The 16,520-nt window shown below is 39.0% G+C and overlaps 1 protein-coding gene across 1 annotated transcript in view; it reads right to left on the bottom strand.

The window, feature by feature from the left end:
* LOC133135146 (platelet-derived growth factor C-like) overlaps nt 1–16,520 on the bottom strand; it is a 67,285-nt gene that overhangs the window by 49,652 nt on the left and 1,113 nt on the right. The window contains exons 2-3 of the mRNA XM_061251939.1: nt 4,249–4,329; nt 3,912–3,986 (exon numbers count right to left, since the gene is read on the bottom strand). Coding sequence (XP_061107923.1) covers nt 3,912–3,986; nt 4,249–4,329 — 156 coding nt within the window. The remainder of the gene's footprint in view (nt 1–3,911; nt 3,987–4,248; nt 4,330–16,520) is intronic.

The raw sequence follows: 16,520 nt of genomic DNA, 5'->3' as shown, positions 1-16,520 counted from the left end.
GCCATAAGTTATTTGTACACCAGACAGATTCCACAGCATTCAAGGACTGCAAAAAACAGCACTGTAATGCTCATTTTGTATTCTGTATGGTTTACTTTGGAAAGACGCTTGTGTGAAACTCTGCTTACAAATGCCAATGTTACACCTTCACCAAAACCACACAAGTTTGTTATACAGTGCGTTTACCCTTAATATAGTTTACGGACAGTTTATCCCAGCCACCATGGAAAGTAAATAATCTCTGTTGTTTTGGTATGCACCATTTCAATCTGTTTTTCCTTACAGGTTTTTCTCATACGCAAATACATTTTTCCTCATCCAGTGGGGTCTCTGTCAGAATACCCTTTTAGTCCACAATTTGCTCAGTTGTATTTGCTTCAATTACAAACTCAAAATGAATGAAGGAAAACAGTGTTTTTAATTTGGGATCACTGAGCCCCAAATAGCAATTTGATAGCATGTGAATAGGTCTTCCTTTCACATCAGTTGCTATTAGAAAAGCATATTGTATGTCCTCCAGACGAATGGATCCAATGCAATGTGAAATTAAGCACGTTAGATTGGGGTGAATATTTACAATTTCATACTTCAGACCAAGGTTGTCAAAGCTACAATTTCACAGTGGCAAATGTACAGTATAATACACAAGCATGATCATAATAAAGAGTTGGTCAACCAGAGAGAATAAACTTGAACTAGTTAAATATTTAACTCTTACACATTCCTACTCCAGCCTCTACATTTTCTAAAGCTCTGGCCTCTATCAACAGGTGTGCAAAGGAACAGTTTCCTCATTATACTTAAAGACATCTGGCTCGGTTCCACTGCTTTCTAAATTAATTGAATACTGTTTTATCGTATTCTCTGTCTTATCTTAACACAACAAGGAAATTACACAACCCTAAAATGTTTGTTCAGCTTTATTTAAGTCCACTTGCTCCTTATCCTGCCAATGTATCCCTGCAAAAAAACAGCTCAAGCTAGGGCAAACAACAGCTTGAAACAGCTGGTAGCTGGTTGATCAGTTCAGACCAGCTCCATACTTCACATGGTTTGACCAGCTCAAACTATGTTTTGAAACAGCAGGTAGCTGGTCATTTCAAGCTGGTCAAGATGGATTTTACACCAGGGATGGAATTTGAAATACCATATTTACTTCAAAAGTTCTTGTGTGAATTCATGATGAATTCAAAACACAAGTTGAGGCCCAAAATTCATTTGTACGCAGAATATGACATACCATAGCTCCACAGCCCCATTCCAACCGAATAATCCTGCAGTCTAACTGTGAAGCAGCAGCAGTGTGATCTTTGGTAAAAGTGGATCCTGCATAGTTGCTGCTTTCCCGGGGCACTGAATCAGCCCACACGAGATTAAGGGGGATAATCTGCTCCTTCTACAATGTCTGCAGCTGGGTCTTTAAATGTGGCCCCAGCTATGCGGAGAAATCTGGCACGGGTTGGGCTTTCACCGATATCGATAGGAGGTGGCGACTATGTCATGGCTGAGTAATGGCTTTAAAATGCTGAACCACTCCTCTGCTTTCTGAAGCTCTCTATTGCAATAGGTAACCCTAGGTTATTTTGGGCCCTGTTCAATTTACCTCTGTAGCAGGGAAAGGATTGGGTTGGCTAACACTGAACACAACAGGATCCTGAAAAGGCATGCATGGTTTTATTTAAAAACCCTTCCGGCAAGAATGTGTCATATGCTCTACATATTTCAAATAAGTGAAGGTTGAAGTGAAAATGTTTAGCCAAACTTCGCCAACCTAAGAATGTTTGCAGGCAGTAACCACACACTGATGTGTACCTTTATGTTTTAATGGTGATACTGTAAAATCCATATGGATAAAGACTATTTAAAGAGATATAACTATTTAATGAAGCTCAATTTTGAAGGATCATCTTATCCCATCCCGCAGTCTTTCACATTGACAGATGCAATTGTAACCACAACCAATGTTTACCTAAGCAGATCACATGAGAGTAATAAAGAGTTATAAAGGTACACAGAGGTTACTTTACTTTGACATTACTGCATCCTCCTCACTAGTAAGGTGCAGATTGAGGGTACTGTAGGTAAATTCCATTTGGAATTTCTGATTTGAGTTTCCACAGGTATGTCTGAATTCCAGACCGGTTCCAACCACACAAGAGATTAACTATTGCCCCAACCTACTAGCTGTCATTGACAGGGGGAAGTGTTATATGTGTCTGGTTGGTACAGAAGTTGGCTACTAATATAGACAATTGATAAGAAACTTGTGCTCCCAAGTCAAGGCTTTGAATGGCCAATTCCTTCTTTGGTGACTAGCTATCGTTCTCACACTTGAATGCAATAAAACAAACAAAGGCCTTTCTTTGCTACACTGTTTATTTAGCCTTGTGCAAATGAACACTTCCTGCCTTGTGATTTCACAACTTCACAATAAACACACTTGTTTCCTCCCCGCCACGTTGAGCATCATATCGGAGGGCTAGCCAAAAAAGCCAATCTCTACAGGGGATGAATTATACCTGGAGCTTATGCAAGTATGACAAAAAATATCCCTGTGCAGTCATTCTGTCACCCTTTAAGATGAAGGGACAAGATGTTATTTCTTCCAGAGCTGCTACGGGTCTTTGGTTTCACATATGAATCTTAACCTGTCATTGAGTATGAAACATCCAGCAACTTGGATTGAAAAATAGACCTCGAACTAAACAGTCACATGGCTAGGTCAAAAGCCACACAACTGACTGAGTGGCTTCTTTTCTGGTGATTTTGATGCTGGCCTCCAACCAGCAGTTTCTCAAATATCCATTGATTAGACAGAAGCAGTCTTGGGGTCAGGCTTTGTCCAGCGTCCTGTCTAGCAAACAGGTGATGAATGTCATCACTTTCATAGAAAACATGGGGGTGACAATGTGTAGTTCATTGGCATAATGAGGGAAGGATCCCCTTTGACCAGGAAACTGAAGGACAAGGATCATTTGTCATGGCCATTGCTTTTAATACGCAATCATGCATGCACCATCGGCGAAATGTGAAAGAAGCTATGATAGACAATATAAAAGTACATACAGTTTAAGAAGAAATGCACTCTTGCTGATTTTGGGAAAGTATGTATGAAGTTGGAAACATTTATAAACTGAAACAACTCTAATTGTATTTGAATACATTTTCCATCTGAGAGCCCTACTCAGTAGTAAAATATAGAAAATATAGAAATAAATGAATAATAACTTGCAGTATTAGCTAACTTGAATCTTTCGATGTTCAAATCAAATCAAATCAAAAGATCTTGAATAAATGAATTAACTACGTCGGAAGGTCACAGAACATCCATGAACTCCACATAACGTATTCGTTGAGTACAGTAAATTAAAACATGTCACCAAGAAAGACATACAGTAGTAGCCTACTTTCCGATGAGAGCATGTGTGCAATAGCTCTCGTGTACTCACCAGTGATTCCTTGAATTAAAGGAGGCAGTAAACTATAGTCCGAGACTAAACTGAACTGGAGAAATAAACAGTGCAAATGAGTGAGAGTTCAGAGGGTACGAAAATTACACAGCCCGAAGCGGATCGCTCTCCATGAAAGAAGTCTTTCACGGTTATAAAGAACTCTGCTCTCAAGGGACTTTGGATTTGAGTTTTTTTACGCATTCAAACACTCCCGAGAAAGCTACACTTGAAAGTTTAAAGTAATTTCCATTTCCTTTGCGGAATTGTGCTGTTTCGACCGAATAAAAGGCATTCATTCACATACTGTGAACCTCAAGGAAAATGTATGCAGAAGAAAAGGAGTTCTTGTTCTTAAATAAACTTTCGCTTTGTGGACGTATATATTCACCGGGCCACTCTAACCTCGAGAGAAGTCACGACAAATGTATGGCAACATTGTTATCCAAGAAACCAACTTACCGTTTTGTTCCTTCACATTTGTGTGTTGAAACTTGCTGCTAGGGCTGGATTCAGCGTTCGACGCATGATGCTGGACTGCAGATACAAGGAGGAGCAGAAATGACAGGATCATTTGGATTTGTGTTGATCAGCACGCACTAGGCACTTGAGGTCTGTCGATGCGAAGTGAATTTCACCATCCACAAACTTCGTCTGGAAGAAAGTACTGATCCTGTTTTGGACACATTTGTAGAGGGTAAACACAAAGTAGTGTCCACATAATCCCATCCAAAAGTCTCCCTTCAAAAAAGTAAAAAATAAAGGAGAAAGTGCATAGCTTGGCACTGTATCCTCTTACCCTCAACAGTCCAGTTCAAGACAGGCACGTCATAGAAGCTAGAAGGATGCAAGAGCGGAGCACCTGTTAACTCCGCTGAAACTTTTGCACACAAGGAAAGTTAAGCTATCCGTTAGACAGAGGAGGTAAAGCGTCGAAATAAATGTGTCCTTTTCAAGGGAAAATCCCTGGGTCACTCAGTTCAGAAAACTTCATTTGATACAAGGATTAGAGGATTCTTTAAAATATGTAGGCTACATAAGTTTTCTTCAAATAGAGATATTTGTCTCCGGTGGGTGTTTCTCCACTTCCAAAGTGTTCGCTAATGCATTCGTTCTCCCTTCAGCTCTATAAAATCCAGAGGCTCACTTGTGCTTTGACAAGTCTGGCATTCTCTGCAAAGATGTGTTCAACGCAGCTTGGAAAATACGTTTCTGCCCGTCGGCAGTTGAGATTCCGGATGATCCTGCGAAAAGGAAAAAAAAAGTATCCTGGTGTTGAGTGAAGTCTGATCCTATGCGCAGCAGACCGAATTGCTTTCCTCTGCTCAGAGGGCAGGTTTTAGATTTTGGGTGAACGTTAGCTGCCAACTAGCCGCACAACAGGTGCCGTAGGCTACGTAAGTTGAACTTCCCAGCTAAGGAAACTCCCTTAAGACGTGTTAACGGTTCAGTCGCAGCTATTGACTGTGACTAGAATCACAGATATTTTCTTCAAATTTGTACATTTTAATTTGGGCCCTAGTGAGCACACTATAGTAACAATTATGATTTTGCAAAACAGATTTGCAAAAGAGAGAAATGCAGTGAAAATACACAAAGCTCCGGGTGGCCTGTATCAATGGGAAAAATAATTTAATTGAATGTACAATTAACATCCGTTGTAGGGTTTTTTTTCTCACAGTTTGAGAATTGAACAGTTATATTAAAGCCTGATTTATTATTAGTTGCAGTAGTAGTAGTAGTAGTAGTAGTAGTAGTAGTAGTAGCAGTAGTCGTACCAAGGTATTTTGTGGTGTAGTATCAAAGACATACAGTTTTGATAATAATCTCCAGCATCAATAAGTATGAGTTAAAGATGGATTTGCTGTTCAATATTAACACTAAACAGTAAATGTATCATTCTTACAATGGATCCAAACAATGGGGTCTGGTGTGAAATGCAGACTGCTGTCTTTTGCTGTGTAGATACATCTGCTGATGAGATGCGTATTTGTTATGGTCCCAGAAGAGGAAGGCATGTCAGAAAATATTTAAAAACAATTAGTCTTCCACATATCATCCCCCATTAAGACTGTGAATCATAAGTAGACATTAATTACATTTTACCATTTCATCATCTCACCATTGTTTTTCCTGTTCTGCCATACTGCAAATTACTTTGAATAATCTGCAATAATTAATTAATGTGTCCTCTGGGAAGTGCTAAAACTTCTCAATTCCGTATATGAAAACTGAAGACACTGTGGCTTCCTTCTGTTTCCAATTTGTGACTGCATACAATACCCAAATTAAAAAATAATCTCAAGTGGTTACTCTCATCTCTTCACTGTCGATGGATTCCATAAGTCATGAATTCCTGTTAGTGTTTAAGCAGACCCACAGAGTTAAATCGTGTACACATTGAACTGGTTCTAATGCCAGAGACATGATGCAATCGTACAACAATTTACCTCCATGTCAGAACGTAAAAAAAAAGGCCTTCTCAACCTTCCTTTCGCTGTGAAATCAGAAACAATGTTTTAACGATTTGCAGACTGAAGCCCATCAGAGCTGTTAGTTTCCATGATACAGTAGGTAGGCAAGTGAGCGGCCCGGGCTAACAGTCATGTTTAGAGATCCCTCGTGCATTTCAATACGTGGCCCGGCTTTTTTTGTGCAAGAGAAAGTATCGTGTTCCACCCCAGAGTCTGCAGGCGGCTGTCAGCACCTTAATGCATGGAATCTTTCTCTCTTTTTTTCCCAGCAAACATAGTTTTTGTGTGCGAAGCTCAGTGTTTTGTCTACTTGGGCCCACTCCTCTGACACTTCCCTGGTGGTCTTGTGTATCGTTCATGCTTTAATACAAAAGGAGCATGCGATGAACATTTAAGCAGAGATGTATTAAATCATTGAGGCATCACAGGCATTTAATATGAAGTCAGCAACGGGGATACAATAGAATGATGCATCTCGTTCAGAATGTAAAGAAAAGTAAACCCGTGCTTTAAAAGAACAACCTCTGATTTATACCAGCTTCCGCCGGAGACATGCATCACGTTAATGTGGCAGGGCATCATATTTCTACATTTATTATTCTTTAAATAAGACATTTTCTGTCTTTCCAGACAAAAATATCTTTGTAAAGTACTACTTATTGCTGATTTATTTATTCAAATAATGCACAGTAGCTTTATATTGATTGCAGAGCGTATTTCATCTCACAGCAGAAGACTGTATGGAAATGTCAGCTTCACTCGTTCACAGAATCTGAAGTCAAGTCCAAATTTCCCCTAGTTCCTGTTAGCTCTGATTAATAAAAAGTGATGAAAGTTTTGCAGTTTGTTGGCGAGGATGGGAAATGTGTAATTAGTCATTTTTTCCACGGGAGACAGCTGCAAGTAAAAGTCTTTGGCAGCCAAGATGCAGTAAGCAGTAACTCTTCTAAAAACATTTACTCATCTATTTCTTTCTTCCTATATGCATACACAATAATGTGTAGGCATGTACTGTAAATCTGTCAGTATTTGCTGCATCTCATTTATTGATTTTTTAATACCTGAAAAGAAAAATGCACACATTTTTATTTCATTTTTCCTCCTGGAAAAGGCTTCATTTTCTGGTTTGGATTCCACATTTATCTGGCTGGAACCACGTTTATCAATTAGTTGCGGAAGCTTATAGATAATTGTTATAATTGTTTCATTCAAATAATTAATATTTTTACAATAAATTATTACATTTTAGCATTTTAGAATTAACTGGTTCTAGTTCTGTACATTTTAATGCTATATTTGCTTTGAGGCTAGAGACACCTGGTGGCATTCCCTGAAGCTACAATTCTGTAATTAGCCTTCACAAATGTTCTGCATTTCATACAGTAGATTGCATAAACAATCGCTGTTGAACATGCAGAAATTTATTTTTTTAAATATTTTTTTCCCTATTTGCCATAGATATTTGCAAAGACCGTGGAATTCTATTTACACATTCTAACTATCCCACAAGTGGAACCTGATATCACAATAGCTTTTTAAGATCCTTGTGGGCATCTCTGACTGTGATAGTATTGTGCATGTTAACATTGCTTGACTAAATAGTTATTTGGCACTGTGTGAACAGCATTACACAAGTCACTCCTATAGATCACTGGTTTGTATTTGCATTTATATTAATTATTGAAAGCTATTGTACATACAAAACAATTCATTTTGTATTTTCATACCATTTCACCACCAGCTTTTCAGTAATTCACTATCAATGTTTGAAAATGTGCATGTAGCTATATGGTATAGAAAGTATGTTATTGTTAAGTATGCAATCAGACCCCTTGTCCTTGTCTTTGCTCGACAGTATTAACCATATCGTCTCCTATACCCATTGATTTTCACAATAGGCCAAGAACAGAAAGTCAAATATCTTTTGGACTCAATGATTCAGAAGCTGCTTTTGGCGAGTACAGCTGGAAAGGTGACAGCTTTCCAGATGCATTTTCTGCTCATGTACTTCTGGCAAGCCATTACTTGGAAGTTTAAGTGTAGCTGAGCTGTGCATCATGCATTATGATGACCATGCCATGGACAAAATGAACACCAGCTTTCCCAATTCTTATGTCCTGTGATGGTAGATACACTAGCTAAGCATGTCAAAAATGGCATGTAGTGAAAATCATATCAAATGTCATGCCCTGCCATCAGTCCAAAGATGAGTCAGAGAGTTGCCTTGGGTGCGTGTGGCTGTTTTACTATCCTGGCTCTCCTGACTGAAACAGGCTCTCCATTCCATTTGTTGAGACACTAGGGTACGCACAGGTCCCTGGAATGAGTGCTACAAGCAGTACAGTGCCGTCCTTAAGTATACGGACAGTGACACATTCTTCTTTATACATTCACTCTGTACTCCAGCAAACAGACAGACAAAACAAAGCACTATGAAGGAAAAGTGCAGACTTCCAGCTTTAATTTGAAGATTTTTACATCCATATTGGGTGAATCGTGTAGGAACTACAGCCCTTTTTATACATAGTATGCACATTTTATGGGACCAAAAGTAATTGGACAATTGGAAAATCGGTGTCTCAGACAGGTTTGTTACCTTTCATCATTAGTTCATGCATAAAAGAGCTAGCAAAAGGTGTCTCAGAGTGCCTTATGCATTTGTAGTATGTTGTTGTCATTCAATATGCGGACCAAAGAAGTGTCATTGGCAGTAAAGCTTGCCATCATTAAGATGAAAAATCAGAATAAATCTATCAGAGACATAGACAAAAAAGGAGGTGTTTCAAAATCAACTGTTTGGTACATTGTTAAGAAGCAAGAACGTATGGGTGAGCAATGGAAAACGACATGGCAGACCACGGCACTACCAGTGTAGTGGATGACAGAACAATTATTTGAATGGTGAAGAAAAATCCCTTTGTAACTGTTCAACAGATCGAGAACACTCTCCAGGATGTAGGTGTAGATGTGTCAAAGACGGCCATCAAGAGAAGACTATGCCAGCATAACCTCAGAGGGTTCACCACAAGATACAAACCCCTGGCAAGCCTCAAGGATAGAATGGCCAGGTTACAGTTTGCAAAAATGTACATAAAAAAAAAAAAAACTATAGAGTTCTGGAACAAAAGCAGATGAGACAAATGAGTGATGGAAAGAGGAAAGTGTGGGAAAAAAGGAACAGCTCATGATCCAAAGCATCCCCCCTCGTCTGTCAAACATTGTAGAGATAGTGTTACAGTATGGCTTGGGCATGTGGGTCTGTCGCTGGAGCTGGCTCACTTCTGTTCATTGATGATGTCACTGATGACGGCAGCAGCAGGATAAATGCCGAAGTATACATAAACATCTGCTCAGATCCAAGAAAATGCATCAAAACTGACGACGCTTCATCATGCAGCAGGGCAATGATCCAAAACATACAGCCAAGACAACCAAGAGGTTTTCAGGACAAAAAGTGAAATGTTCTTCACAGGCCAATCACCTGACCTCAATCCAATTAAAGAGGAGACTTAAGGCAAAAAATGCCCAAAAAAAGCAGGAGCTGAAGACGGCTGCAGTTCAGGCCTGGCAGAGCATTACCACGGAAGATACATAGCATCTGGTGATGTCTATGGGCCGTAGACTTCAGGCAGTCATTGATTGCAAAGGATTTGCAAAAAAATATTTAAAAGGATTACTTTTTGTTTGTGTTAATTTGGGGGAGGGGGAGGGGGCTTTTAAAAAGTGCTGTAATTCCTATAATGTTGACCCAATATGAATGTAAAACCCCCCAGAATGTGCACTTTACCCACATACTGTATTGTTTGATTGTTTTATTTCAACTGTTTGTTTGTTGGAGTGCAGGTGGAAAACTACCAAAAAATGTGTCACTGTCAAAATACATATGGACAGCACTATAAGTTAGATTTAAGAGTAATATATGACATATGACACACTGCTAGGTTTCGGCACATTTTTCTACATATCAGCATCTTCAGGTTGTAGCACTTGAGTGACTGCCCATTAGTTCAGCTATTTCAGTATTATTTACTGTGAAGCCCACTAGAGAATGCAACCAGATGCAGTGTATAGCAGTATATTAAGGACAAAGCCATAGGGCTAGGCCTTATTGATTATTTGCATTTGAATATTTTCAATACAAGTACTGTATGATGGTGTATTATATTTGATTCATCATCTCAGTGAAAATGACATTGTACACTCACTATTTTATTAGGTAGACCTGCACACCAGTTTGCTAATGTAAATAGTTAATCAGCCAATCATCTGGCAGCACGTAAATGCATAAAAGCATGCATAGTCAAGAGGTTTAGGTGTTTTTCAGACCAAATGTCAGAATTTGGAAAAAATGTGATCAAATTGACTTTGACCGTGGAATGATTTTTCGTGCCAGACAGGGTGGTTTGAGTATATCAGAAACTGCTGATCTCCTGGGATTTTCACACAGCAGTCTCTAGAGCTTGCAGAGAATGGTGCGAAAAACATCCAGTGAGCAGCTGTTCTGTGGGCAGAAATGCCTTGTTAATGAGACAAGTCAGTGGAGAAGGGCCAGACTGGTCAAAGCTGACAGGAAGGTGACAGTAACATAAATAACCACACATTACAACAGTGGTACGCAGAAGAGCATCTCTGAACACACAATGCATCAAACCCCTTAAGTGGATAGGCTACGGCAGCAGACAAATAAGTCTAATAAATACCAAATAAAGTGCTCAAATATTCCACTCTATCTGAGATTATATGAATAAAGCTTTTAAGCAAATCTAGATGAAGCACCCAAAGTGGGATATTCCATTGCACATTCACTCAGCATGCTGATTTTAGCTTCAAAGCTATATCAGCTGGTAGTGTTTCATGTTTTGTTGGACAAACAATAACCAAAAGTAATCCTGGCTGATAAAATGGGCGTGCTTGTCCAACATGCAGACTGATTATAAACATCAGCACTACTCTGAAAGCAAGAGTCTGAGGTCTCATTTATTTCCTGCAAATAGTTGTTGATATACAGGCATTACAAATTCAAATTTTAACAGTGTATGAACAGGGTTGTGGCCTTTTTAAATAAAATATATTTTTCATAATATGTTCCATTTCAAATGAATTACTTGCATCATATGCCAGGCTCAAATGCACAGCATGATTTCAGGTGCTTTAATAATGCATAAAACAAGAATTATTCCTCTTATGTGCTCTGCATGCCAACATGCAAGCTCTTGACATTTGCAGTCATTCCTGCTTTCTTCTCTTTTTCCTGTTACTCTCTTCAGAGAAGGCAATATGCATGCCTGGCTGGATGACTCACAGGGGGTAAGCATATCATTATTTCCATGGGATGAAGCGGATTGATGCACATGTATGCTTGATAGAGGATGACAGCCCAGTGCTAAGATGGTAAAATTGCCAATCGTTGTAATTCTGATTGCCATGCTGAGAATAAATTAATACCTTATTTCAAACCTATGATTGGACAGTTCATACTACTAATATATTTATATCCACAGTCTTCCCCTTCATTTTACTTTGGTCCATCACAACCAATTTCAGATGACAAAACATCTGATGGCCAAAGGAAGTAATGAATTGATTTGTATTAAGAATCACCACAAACCTGGGCTCTGGGTGTCAATCATGTAGTTCTCACATGAGAAACAACAGAATCTACAACTAAATACTAGAATTACAGAGGTTATGGGGAACAAGGAATACTATTTCAATTATGTTTCAGCAATATTATATATTATATTATTGGCATTTAGCAGACACTCTTATCCAGAGCGATGTACAGTTGATTAGACTAAGCAGGAGACAATCCTCCCCTGGAGCAATGCAGGGTTCAGGGCCTTGCTCAAGAGCCTAATGGCTGTGCGGATCTTATTGTGGCTACACCGGGGATTAAACCACCGACCTTGTGGGTCCCAGTCATGTACCTTAACCACTACACCACAGGCCGCCCTGCTATGGAAGCTACCAGTGTTAAATGCTACTAAAGGGTCCATTGCTCTTTATCGGAATCAATTATTGTTCATTTAGACACATTGTATGTCAGGATTTGCTGATCATTTACAGTACCGGGTTCAGGGGTGCAACTTCTCATTTCTTTTTGAATGGACTTTCCTTCCTATTCCCCCCAATTTTGGATTGCTGGAACCTCCATTTTGGATCTGGGAGAGCACAGACCAGTAAATGCTTTTCTTCTTCATAGCACACAGTGCCAAGCAATGCTTCTTGTCACATCACAGCTCACAAGCCAGGCTTACACACAGAAGAGTCGGAGGAAGGCACTCCATGGGCAGATTAAAGGGGACAGTCTGTAGCCTGGTGAAGCAGCCTTCTGTTTCTATTGTCCCACGTGCTGGAACAGACTGCCAGATAACCTGAGACACGCCAACCCCAAAATCACCATTTTTATAAGCAGGCTAAGAACTTTTCTTTTTAGCGCATTTTATACCTAGCTTGTCATGACTAATTTTTTTCTGCCACTCATTATTGGTGTTTTTTTTCTGATTGCATATATTGTATATTAAGTTTGCATTTTTACATATTTGTTTGTTTTTATTTATTTTGATTTATGTATACAGAGAGGTCCAAAAGTCTGTGACCACATTGTAAATCTTGAGAGCGTTCATGTAATCATGAAAATAAACAGAAAGTTTTAGGATTTTGAAAAATGTAAAACAAATGAAAGTTACTTCAAAGCTTTGCAAGAACTACTTGAAGGCAAAAGAAGAGAAAGGAGTGCTGCACAATCCATAATCACCAGAACAACCCCACTGACAATCACCTGACCTCAACCCCACTGACAATCACCTGACCTCAACCCCTTTGAAAATTAATGGGGGCACTTGAAGACTGACAAAAGCAAAGTATTCAGTCAAACATTCACTGAACATTGTCAAATAATGCTGGGATAACATGGATCATCAGGTTTTGCACTGATTTGTGGAGTCCAGTGCACACTGCCATTAAAGCAGAAGGCAGACATACCAAATAGAAATGAATGTACATTTTTCTAAGATATAACTTTTTGCCCAAATTGAGTATTAAATTAGAAAATAATGTAAAATAGAAGCATTTTCACTGGTGGTCTCTGGACTTTTGGACCCTACTGTATATATAAGTAAAAGAGACACATGCATAAATAAAAATAAATAGATAGCTTAGTGACTATGGTACATGACTGGGACCTGGGGGATTGGTGGCTCTGGTGTAGCCATGATATGATCCACACAGAGGTTGGGCCCTTGAGCAAGGCCCTTTACCCCGCATAACCCCGCATTCACTCTCATCAACTGTAAGGCATTTTAGTGTAGGCTGAATAACAAATTATTTTGTATTATCATTTTCACTGGTGGATTTGCAGGTGCCCAGGTAACCAGCAAGGAGTTGCTTGACAGTAGTAAGCAAAGGCACTCCGCTGTCAGAAGCCTCCTTAACCACAGGCAATGTTTCCACCAACCAATTAAGCCCATTACAGTCAGCACTGGCATAGTCAGGTTTTTATCCCATACCATGTGGCTCATCCATGCTCTGGAACTTGATTTGTGCCTTAAACAGATTAGCCACCCAGAAACCCCAGCTCATTAAATATTCTCTTACAGTAGGCAACTACTTTGCTTAGGTATAGGCACACTTCATTCTGTATTTGTTTTTTGTCATTAGTGAACAAGAGCTGAATTCACATGAGATATCATATGCTGAATATATCATAGAATGGAATATGCTTTAGAATATCATACCTTCCACAAAGAAAAATGTGATACATAATAAGCAAGTAATTTCATAGCCTCCTACTTTATAACGATATCTTAAGCATTACAACTTGGGAGAAATTACCATCTTCATAGTTTCCAATAAAATATGATTTATTGCAGAGGGAAAATTATCAGTGTGATACACAAGCAAATCAGGAAATGAAAGGCTTGGGAAATTCCAAGGAATGTTACAGTGCATGACTCTATGATTTGCAGGACCGCGCATAATGGTCTACTGATAATGGACTAATCACCCTCTATCACAAGAACCGTTTTCACTGTCATGATTATACACAGACAAACTGAGTCTCTAACCTGAATATCCTGCAGCGATATACTAAGCAGGATATATACAAGAGTTTGTGAGTCACCATCTTCCAGTGCATGGAAGCCAGCCAACATGCAAGAACATTTAAGGAGACTCTGTAAATTGTATTTTGGCCAACATTCCAAAATAATACCATTCAGTTGAATTTAATTATACAATGTTCCAATAAACATCATTTGGAAGTAAAAACGGTCAGTCCTGAATGCTAAATAGATGACACTGCAAACTGGAGAATCATGAAACAAAAACTGCTATGTGGGAACTAAAAAAAAAAAGAATATATAACAACACATACAAAATTTGTTTCTATTATATCCCCCAATTAGATCATCTGGGATGAAGCAAACATAAAAAAATAAAATTAAATCTTGTCCATAACTATCATGAAAAGTAAACTTAAAATCCTGGCTTGACTATTGCAATTCACATCCAGTGGCCCTGTGGGACCCATTGTGATCAGAAAGATGAAAAAGACAGAATAGAGCTTGGAAGAAACTATAATATTTGTGGTGGATTTGAGGAACACCTTAAAACAAGACTTTGGTAAATATTATGAAAAACACACTTTAACAATCATTACATTGTTTGAGCCACCTCAAATGGCATAATGCTGGAACATCCCTCGTCCATATCTACAGTACAAGATAGCATCAGGCAGTTGCTGCCAATTCTTGCCACAAATCTCCCGTTCCAACACATCCCAAAGGTGCTCTATAGGATTGACATCCGGTGACTGTGTAGGCAATTGGAGTACAAGGAATTTATAATCATGTTTGAGGAACTAGCTTGAGATGACATGTTCTTTGTGACATTGGAATTAGCTAGCATAGACTACGGCCATAAAGAGATTAACATGGTCAGCAACAATACACAGGTAGGCTGTGGCATTTAAACGATGCTCAATTTGTATTAAGGGGCTTAGTGTGTGCCAAGAAAACATACCCCACACCACTATACCACCACTACCAGCTGCAATCATTGACACACGGCTGGATGGATCCATGGATTCATGTTGTTCAGGTCAACTTCTGACCCTACCATCTGCATGTCACAACAGAAATTGAGATGAGCCAGACCAGGCAATGTTTTTCCAATCTTTCTGTCCAGTTGTGGTTATCCTGCAACCATACCGGGAGTGGAGCCCGGTATGGTTTTCTGCTGCTGTCCTGCTTTAAAAACTGAACACCTTCACTATGTCTGCATGCTTTTATGCAGTGAATTGCTGCCACATGATTGGCTGATTAGATATTTGCATCAAAGACCTGGTCTACTGAGTGTATACTCAGGACAGATACAAATTCAGGACAAGTGCCGGGGCGATACTTGGGCATACTGTATATATTCAAAACAGATACTGCATGAATGCACTTTTCCACAATTACTCTGGAACCGCCATTAATTATAGCCTTCTGCTTTGAAGAAGCGATAATTTAAACTTAAACCTATAAGTATAAGGTCCAGGAATGAGGATAGTGACAAGCCCCATTATTTAACAAATGCATAATAATAAATACAATATTATACAATAGGCTGTTTCTTTCTTCTTGCTGTTCTATTATTTGGTCTGACTTTTCCATTTGTGATTTTTTCCTCTTTCCAGCTTTACTCAATCCTTTCCTATAGCCACATTCCAAAGGCCTCCATCACCCTTCCCTTGGGCTCACATAGAATAATCCTGCACTCTGACTCCACATAACTTTGCTCTCTTTGTTTTCATGCCAATATTCATCCATACTTTCCAGAACTCCCTGAAAGCCTTTTAACTATCTCCTGGTCCTCCTCCAACATGAATTCTATTGTGTTTGCTCTCAATTTTTCAATGAAGAAGACATTTTAATTCAATTGAAAATTAAACCCCTACTCAACTGTTCGGGATAGACTCTTTCTTATTTTATTTTCTCAGTAAAACACATGGATAAACATTGTTAATTGCTTTCAATTAAAGCCTTTGATACATGATAATTGATGACATTATGATTACTTTCCCTTGTGCAATTATGTTATTAGAGTAAAAAGTCAGTAGGCAGATTAAACAACATATCAACCACACCAATGTGAGTCTCCCATTAACATCTAGCTTCTCCTCAGTGTGGGACAGCAATGTTCATGCTGTGTCTGTTTTACTGCCATTTACTGTATGTAGTATCTTACGCACTCTTGTTGCTACCTTCAGGAAAGGAATTGGAAACAACCTGGAATTCACAAATCATGGCATCCTTCCTCCTCAAAGGGGCTATAGCTTTGCAGATACAGATTAAGCCGCGTCCTACGCTAAATTACATTTTGAGGCCAGGTCACAAACGGAGCATGTTGAAACATTGGGATTTTGCGTTGTACGCTAGAATGATGGGTTTGGTTTACTTATGTGTTATTGCAACACACTTCTCATGTGTGAATGGTGGGATGATTTGAAAACTTAATATCAAAGCAGTATCGTTTTGACAAATGTCACTAGCAAGCAGAAACTGTGAGCCATGCAGGAGTCAACTTGGAACGCTGTGTTCAAACACGGTTCAAA

The sequence above is a fragment of the Conger conger genome, chromosome 8 (assembly GCF_963514075.1).
Source record: "Conger conger chromosome 8, fConCon1.1, whole genome shotgun sequence".
NCBI lineage: Eukaryota > Metazoa > Chordata > Actinopteri > Anguilliformes > Congridae > Conger > Conger conger.
This window is presented reverse-complemented; position numbering and strand designations above follow the sequence as displayed.